At 39.8% G+C, this 8,980-nt stretch overlaps 1 protein-coding gene across 2 annotated transcripts in view; it reads left to right on the forward strand.

Annotated features, from left to right (window-relative positions):
* BICD2 (BICD cargo adaptor 2) overlaps positions 1–7,329 on the forward strand; it is a 50,831-nt gene extending 43,502 nt beyond the window's left edge. Inside the window, exons 7-8 of one of the 2 annotated variants that reach the window (XM_063181841.1) lie at positions 1,933–2,143; positions 5,259–7,329. In XM_063181841.1, coding sequence (XP_063037911.1) covers positions 1,933–2,143; positions 5,259–5,264 — 217 coding nt within the window. In that variant the 3' untranslated portion in view covers positions 5,265–7,329. The other variant, XM_063181840.1, reaches the window with a different exon arrangement.
* Positions 7,330–8,980: the final 1,651 nt, after the last annotated feature.

Consider the following 8,980-nt stretch of genomic DNA (forward strand, 5'->3'; position numbering starts at 1 on the left):
TTGGTAATGTTATTCTGGACATCCCCCTGGTTTGCAATAGTGGAGCTTGGAAAGAATCAGGTTCAAGATGTGCACAGAAAAGATAGCAGAAAGCTCACTTCTAATATAACCAGACCTTGCTTTTCACCTCAGATGGCATGAGTGGGTTTGAAAGCTCAGGTGAAACCCCACAGCCTCTCTGTCCTCCCAGAAATCTTAAGCTTGTGTCTTGCTGCCGCCCCAAAGGGGAAGAAAACACCTCTCTGACGCTCTGGAGCAGCAGGGCCCAGGGTCAGTAGGATGCTGGGAGCTGTTCAGTTTTGTGGCCACACCCTCCTTCTGAAGCTGGTGACACCTTCCCTCAGAGGGGAAGACTCTTACACTTTCAAGATTATTTTAGTCTTTTCAGACTTCCCAGGGCTGTTTCAATCTTACTTTGTCTCTAGAGCTGAAATGGGTCAATGGGACAAGATCTGGCCCAGAGTGTGGCTTCCACTCCCTGGCGTGTAGCAGTTGGTATAAGTCCATCTGACCACACTGAGAAGGGCGGGTGTCGGTGTTCCAACAAGTTTAAGGTTCCTGGGTTTGGTTATTTGTTTTTGTTTTTTTTTTTAAAGAAAGACCCCTCACATACTGGTTTCTCCTGGGCTGCACAGTGTGGGAGAGGCTGTGAGGAACTCCAGAGCAGGATGCCCAGAGAGGCGAGGGGACAGATTCCTGTGCATGTGGGGGCCCCAAACTCACCCAAACTTCCTGGTCTGTAAAGCTGCAGTGCAGTTATAGTTCATGCATATGAACTATATAGTTCATGTTACTGAGTTGCTATTTAACATCTCTGTATATTCAAAAATAAAAATCTGGATTTTCTTTTTCCTATTTATATTCCCAAGCAAATATAATTAGGCATATCAGCCTAATCCTCCTATTTAAAGTCAGGGAGACTAGAGTTTGATAGCATAAGCACAGCTGATGAATCTGCATATCAATGAGGTTTTGTTTTGTGGTGGGTTTTTTTGCAGTCTGCTTTATATTACCTAATGATAACTGTCCCTTTAAGTCAGGGGCTTTTCCATTTCAAAATTTAAAGGAACTTCTCTGCTGATATTTCTGCTTTTATGAAGAAGTTGTACTTTGCAGATGGTAAATTCCAGCTGGTACCTATGAATATTTACTTCTCTATCCATATGCATAATTGTTGTCTCTATATGGATCTACAGGTAGACTTTAATTTTTTAAGTTAAGCAGGCTTCCAGACTCAGTGACAATGACTGTAGATGGAACAGCTTGAGGCATTCATATAGCTTTACCACAGCCTTCACACTAACATAGTTCCTTTAATTGTTCTGAAATTGATTTTGATGGTGAGATCAATTAAATAAAGGCCACTTGCTATTGAGAAGACAGCCACTACTTGCAGCATAATCAGAGTGGTTAAAGTAGAATTCTGAAGGATGCTTGTTTTTAATAGCGCTGTTCAGTCACCGCTGAAGATTTCTTACTTGGACTTTGTGTAAAGTAACAAACAGCACAGTTCAGGTGGCCATTTCCTGTTGCTGCCCTCAGACCCTTTCCAGCCTGAAGCTTAGAACCACTCTGTAAGCACAGACAAAAGTAGTATGACTGCATGGGGTCTACTTGCTGTGGGAGGACATATCACTGACATTCAGACATGAGTACAGATACATCAGGCTCCACACTTCCTCTCTCCAAGGAGGCTGTTAATTATACACCATCTTGAAAACCACAAACATGAAGTGCTGAGTGTGGGATTCTTAGAACCCCAGTGAGAAGTAGTTGTGGTTTTCTACAAGTTTAGTTGAAGTTCCTGTTTAAGAGTTTGTATATAAGCAGCTGCAAAGCTATCACTCCTGTATAGGCTGGACACATGGGCTTATGTTGGAAGGTGTTTATCATGGAACCAGTATTGCTAAAGATTGATGTATTTCATTGCAGATGTGATGAGTATGTCACACAGCTGGATGAAATGCAGCGGCAACTTGCAGCAGCCGAGGATGAGAAGAAGACTCTGAACTCCTTGCTTCGGATGGCTATCCAACAGAAACTGGCCTTGACCCAGCGCCTGGAACATTTGGAACTGGACCACGAGCAGTCCAAAAGGGTGCGCACAAAGTCTGCCTCCAAAGCCAAGGGCAGTAACCCCAGTGTAAGTCCCATTCGGTCCTGTGGGGACAGGTCTGAAGGATCTGTCCTGAACAACCAGGTGTTTTGTAGTGAGAAATATAAAATCTGTTGTGACTAGGACACATGTCTAGAAAAACCATATTCTGCATCTTATTTTATGCTGTAACTGTCAGCGTAAATCCCCGATATCTAATGTCACAATGAGTTGACTCCTACTAGTATGTTGTTGAACCAGGTAATACAAATGTATTACAGTGGTCCTAACTGTAACTAATGCATAAGTATGGGGATGCTATTAACAAGTTAATAGTGGAAACCTGTTAGCTTTTTCCACAATTAACATATCTGGGGTTTGCTGTTTATGGTAAGTGTTAAGAGTACGCCTGATAGAGTATGTATCTGGTGTTACTTACTGTAGTTTGTATAGCACAAATGTGATCCCTTCTCCAGGGTTGCAGCATACTTCAATAAATGCTTTCATAGGCAGAAACAAACAGAAAACCTTCTTTGTTACTGTGGCTTAAGTTGTGAAAAACAAAGGTTAAAATTAGAGCTATCTCCAGAATTCAGAGCATTTGGAAACTGGAGTCAAACTTAATTTGCCTGTGGTAGTGGATGTTAAATACTTGCTGTTGTATCACCACTAACCAAAGTCCTAAAGCTTTTATAGGCTATAAAAGCTAAAACAAAACCAGGTGCATTAGGGACACTCTGCATCCCTCTCTTCAGAGGGATAATCAGAAGAAACTTGCACATTTATATTAAAAATATGCAATATTAACTCCATCTGATACAAAAGTTAAAATATTAAAAATTGGGATTCTACCTGGTAGATAGTTCCACTTTAAGAAGTTATGTCCTGAAAGGTTCTGTGTGGTCTTATGTTGCTCCTTGCAAGCATAACACTTTGGAAAGAACCCATCTGAGATACCCTTTACAGGAAAGTAGCCGCACAACATGTATGTGTAGAATTAATGTGACTATGGTCTAGCATTGTTGGTCACAAACAGTTTTTCTCAGCTCTCAGTATTAACGTAAATAGGTAGCATTTCAGAGCTCTGATCGTTTTTTTAAGTACACGGAAGATACTGCATTCCATATGCAAGCCATGTGTTTCACAGGGCTCTACATTAGAGGCACAGGAAATTGATCCAGATCATCCTGCTAATAGTAATTTATGAAGTAGCTTAGTGCACATATTAATGTTTAAAAATTAACAAACCTTTGTCTGATATTGAACTTTTAAGGGGCCTTTCTACCCACTTAATTACAATATGTTTGACAGTATAGAAGTTTACTTTCTAATTGGTGCCTACATAACAGAAAAAGATTTAAAATCTTTGCTTCTAAAATTGTGGAAAATTTGTGGAGCACAGAAAGGCACAGTTCTTTGTTTAACCTGGAGTTTGAAGTGCCTAGCCTCAGACTTTATTTTAATGTAAAGCCCTGTTCATTTTGTACTCTTTCAAATACTTTTATATGCCTGTAGTGTTACTAAAAGAAATGTGAGCCTGTGCTGGTGAGTGCTTGATAGCATGGTTCCCAAAGCCATTCTAACCCTGTGCTGTGCTTGTGCTCCCCTGCCTGTCCCTGTCCTTGCTCCCAGCTTGCTCCGTGTGCTGCCCATGCACACGCAGGAGATATCCAGTGCTAACAGAAGCTAATAAGAGCATGGCTGGTTTTCCCACTGAGGAGAAACCACGGGAAATTTTGGCTTCCCAGATATTTTTAGGCATGTTGGGGGAAAGTCTAAATTACTACAGTGAGATTTTAAACAAATGGAACTTTGCTTCAAAGCTGGGAACCATGGAAATACTGCAGCCCAGAACCAGAATTTCATCTAATGATCTTGAGAAGAATCAAAAAACCTCAAGTGATTAAATTCTAATACATTTCTAGAACATGACTGCTTGGGGCTTAAATAAATTTCAGTTCTGGTTTTGGAAACTAGGCCCTGTGTGTCTGTTACTACTTGTAGAAAATACTGAATTCTCCTGAATTTGAGCTTTAATATTGCTAAATAGCAGGCTTGATATTTTAGAAGAGATACCTTTTATAATTTTCAGTCCTGCTTTTCTCTTTGCTGCACAATCTTCCAAAAGGCCTTTATTCTTCTCACTCCTACATTAAGTACAATTTAATACATTGTGAAAGCAGGCTTTTGAATGCTAACTTTCTCTGCTCTAATAGACTCAGTTACAATTCTGCTTCCACCATAGTAGCGAGCTTTAACACAGTTTTCACTGCTTCCATGTCTCTAGTGACAGTACTTTTACAAAATACTGATGTCAAAAAGGTAAACTGGAGAAACGAATTGAATGCATTGTTAGGTTTTTCTTTGAATTAGTTGGAATTTTCTGTAACAATTCTGGTGTTACCAGACAATGACTATTGCTTTCAGGCTTGGCTCCTTCTGTCAGTTCCAAGTGTGAGCAGTTTTGCTATTAGCCCAATAGCCTTAGTGATCATTTCCATCTTCAGTCATTTCTGCAAATATTTAAAAAACCTTAACAGCCAGCCTGCTGTTTGACTCTATCACTGTAATGGTTTATCCTGTCAGAAAAAGAACTGAGGAATGGTGTAAAGTGACTTGATCCTGCTGTTTGTATTTTTAGGTAATATTTAAGACTGAGTCTTTTAATTCTTGATTAACAATTTCTTGAGATGTTAATTTACTATAAGTCTTTCATATTAGTCCCAATGGGTTGGGGTAAAGCATGGAGAATTCCTTAAGCCATCACCTACCTCTGCAAGCAGGCTCTTCTGAATGATTCTCTGCATAGGCCTGCATGATATTCTGACCTGCATGTTTCTAGAGAACCTAAAGCTTCACTGAAAACATTTCTTGCACACTCACTGCTTTTAACTTATGCTTGAATAGCAAAGCTGTATTCAGTACTTGTAAGAATCCTTCTTTCTGCAAAGCTGTTGCTTCCAGGCTGAGCCCACAAAGCCTTGTTCACCCACTGGAAAGGCATCTGCGAGCTGGAGTGGCTGCTGTTCCCCCAGCCAGATAACAGACCCTCAGCCAACTAACCTGCCTGTGCAGCACATGGATGGGGTTAAGTTTTCAGTTGATTGAGAAATAAACACTCATATTTTTTTTCCTAATGCTATTTTATTTTTCCATTTTTCAGCTGTAGAGTAGTCCCTGGAGAAGGCCTTTCCAACAGTGCAACACATTTCTTAACCCTTCTCACTCTGGTTCAAAGTGGTGGCCCATTGCACACAGAATGGAAACCACTGACCTGATCCTAACTTTTGAAAACACCTTTTGCTATATACCACCTGAAACCTTCCCTTTCTGCCTGGAGCTATAAAACAAACAAGCTTTACCTATAAGTGCTGCTGCAGTAAGAAACCTTACAAGTGCTGAAGAAACCTACTTCAATTGTAATCCTCACCATATTAGTCTGTGCTGTCCTAGAAATCTTGGATGGGGGAATTTACTTCATTGCAGATGCTCATTTTTACCTGATTGTTAAACCTGTGCACTTTTGATATTTTTCTTTAGCTTCTTTAATTCCTTATGTAGAAGGTTTATATAAATGCAGTGGTTTGTGCTCATAGTCTCTCTCCAATTTGAAACTTGTGACTTATGAATTATATATCAGCATGTGGCAGAGATTTGGGGGGGGCTCTAGGTTGTGATTAGAAAAGAGTTTCAACAAAAAGCAGGAGCTCTGCTGAACTATGTGCTGTGCTTCAGCATCTTTTTTTTATTAAAATGTTATGCTTTATATGTTTAAATTACTGATTTTTTTAACTGCCATGTTCATTAAGAAATCCAGGGTATTCCAATTCTGGGGTTTTTTTCATATTGTATTATTATTCTTAGGAATAGTTCAAGGTAACAAGAAGAAAACTTGACTTTGCTCTGGTTAAAACAGTAATAGGCACTTGAAAAATATTAAATAAGTAGTATTACATATAAATTCCAGAATTCCTGGGTTTTAGGAAGTTGAAGTATTATCGATTAACAGAATTTTATACAACTATACCAGTTAAATTCCAAATTGGAATTGTTTTGTTACTTTTTCATTTTATTGTGCCAAATTATGGTACATTTAGAAAGAAAAATTCTAAAGTGGTCAGTGATAGGGTGTTATCTGTCAGCGCCTTTCTGTCACTCATTATTGCCAGTAGTGCCTTTGATAATTTGAAAGGAGACTCTTAGAGTAGCGTAGGTTAAAGTCCTGTCACTTAGGAGGAATGGAATGGCTGGTTTGGAATTTATTAAAGATGTGGAGCAATAAGTGCAAAGTGAACTCCCATTTCGCACATTTTTAATGGTAGGCTTACTATAGAGTTTTTATATTCAAGGAATTGTAAAAAATTCTGTTAGTCAATGATATTTCATCATGCAAATACTTGCAAATTCGGAGTATAGACAGGAAAAAATCAAAACCACAAACCTGAACAAACATGACTACACTTTGGGAGCCAGATGGACTCATCTTGAGCAGATGAGCAGTATATGGCCACATTTATGGTATCAGTCTGGGAATGTGTCGGGAATGTTGCTGACTGTGGGCGGTGGTGGGGGCAGGAGCCACGGCACATGTGTGCATATGTGAACCGCAGCACATTGGATCTCCTTTGCATGTTGTATCTAATTGTGATTTCAGCAAACAGAAAGAGAGAAGCTCATCAACAAGCCATGCCAGGTTCTCAATGGCTTGGTGAGGCTCATGTGGATGATTTAATTGGTACTTGCTGGAGGGGAGCCCTCCCACTTCTCAAAAAAAGTACAAATTGAATTAATATTGAAAGTGCAGAGAAGATTTCTGTTTGCTGGAAAAAGCATTATTATTCCTAGATGTGGGGACTTATATTTCCATCTTCTGTTACACTATTGATTCATAAGAAATATTGTTGCATTTAAAATTACTACATTTGTATGTGGGTATTTATTTGAAATTATGTCAAAGTACTGTATTATGTTCCATGTGCATTACCTTTTAGTGGTGGGTTGGTCTCCATTTAACGTCCTGTGCATGTATTCTTGCCAAGTAACCTTTACACAGACCTGAAAAACAAAAAAGTTATGCTTCTTAAAATGATAACTGTGTTAATTGGATAACCTTAGGAGGAGGAGTGGAGGTCAAAACACTGCTTCCAGATTAATAAAACAGTTTTTAATCTAGGAAAGCAATGTGCCTGCGTAAAGGTAGTCACATTGGCAGGAGCAATAAAAGACAAAAGGAATTGCGTGTTCTGCCTGTTGGTTTTGTGATTTAAGAAGGTGCTGGTTTAAGTAGTTGGCTGAGGGGATTTTCAGCCAGGGGCCAAATAAATACTAATTTTTATCTGAAAGAAACTGAATACGTCACATGAAGTTTTCTGCAGAACTAGAAAATTAATTATTTGTGCTCACGTTCAGGAAGCACCATTCTCTCCTATTCTGTGACATCTTCATGGGTTAGTTTTGGCCTGGATCCGACTGGTTTAATGTGTGTCACTGAACACCCTTGCAAACACTTGTACAGGGAAACTAAGGGTAGAACTATGGTATCAGTGTTGGCAATTCATCCTGAAATTGCATCTTAATTTCTCATATACTCTCCAAAATACTCATGTACTGTTAGGGCCCCATCCAGCCTGGCTGTGAACACTTCCCTGGAAGTATTTACTGGCTTGGCAGTGTTCCCTGAGCACCCTGGTCTAGTGGGAGATGTCCCTGCTCATGGCGGGGGGAGAAACAAGATGGTCTTTAAAGTCCCTTCCAACCAGTCAGGGATTCAGTGAAAATCCATTAAGTTGATGTTTGTCCAGTAGAATTAGCAAACAAACTCACAAAAAGCCCCTGAAAGAGAATGCCAAAATTCTGAGGGCAAAGCTGAGGTTTGCCCCATCTATACAAAGATATTCCTGGGGCAGTGACTTCATGTTGTCCCCGAGAAACATTTTATAATTTTATACTCTAGTTTAACAACTCTTGTGCCCCCAGGCAGGATTCTCAGAACCATTCTGCTGGTTGTTTCTCAGCTGCATGACACCAGCTCATCAATATAAATTATAGCTGGAGCGCAAGAAGCCAGTTTTTCCTTGGGCATTGAAAACACTTGTTCAAGGGTATGCGATGAACTAGCAGAGCATGTGTGCTGGGACACTTGCCCTGATTGTAGAGGTCTGCATTTTCTATAACAGGAGCTTTACCTGCCGGGTAATCTGCAGAAGAAACATGTAAATGCATCTGCATGCATGTGAGAGCAGACCTGTGAAACAGTAAAACAGGATTCAAGAATATTTTAGTAAGAAAGAAAATGAGAAAACTGTCAAAGGAGAGTATTTACATTAAAAGGTTGTCTGGTGAATGGCTATTAATGAAAACATTCATTTCTTTGACTCTCTTCTGTGTAGAAAAATCCCCTCCCTAAGCTCTGGGGGAAATGCCTCTGCAGAGATGGAGGGTGGGTTCAGCATTCCAACTGCAGATGTGGCTGGAGTTAAGTCTCTGGGAGAGGAATCTGCCAGCAAATGTCACACTCCTGCTTGCTGTGGAGTCAGTAATCCAGCAGTGATTCTTTGTTTCTTGCAAGTGAGGCTTGAAAACAAGTTGCTCACTTCTCAAAAGAGGAACAGGGCAGATTTCTGGATGTACCAAGATGCCTAAAGATCAGAGACCTGGAAGTTCCCAGGTACCTGGATGAAGATTAAGACTGAGGTGCTTTTTGGAGATCCCACTAGATAACATGGGAAAATTCAGCTAGACAAATAATTACAATAGTTAGAGTTTTAAGAATATATTCACATTCTTGTGATTTTTAAAGGCTGATGTAGTAGATGGACCTACAGGAAAAGGTGTTTTTGCATGGAACTTTGAAGAAACAATTAAAAACAAAAGAGACATCTGGGA

The sequence above is a fragment of the Melospiza melodia genome, assembly GCF_035770615.1.
Source record: "Melospiza melodia melodia isolate bMelMel2 chromosome 10 unlocalized genomic scaffold, bMelMel2.pri SUPER_10_unloc_1, whole genome shotgun sequence".
Taxonomy (NCBI): Eukaryota; Metazoa; Chordata; class Aves; order Passeriformes; family Passerellidae; genus Melospiza; species Melospiza melodia.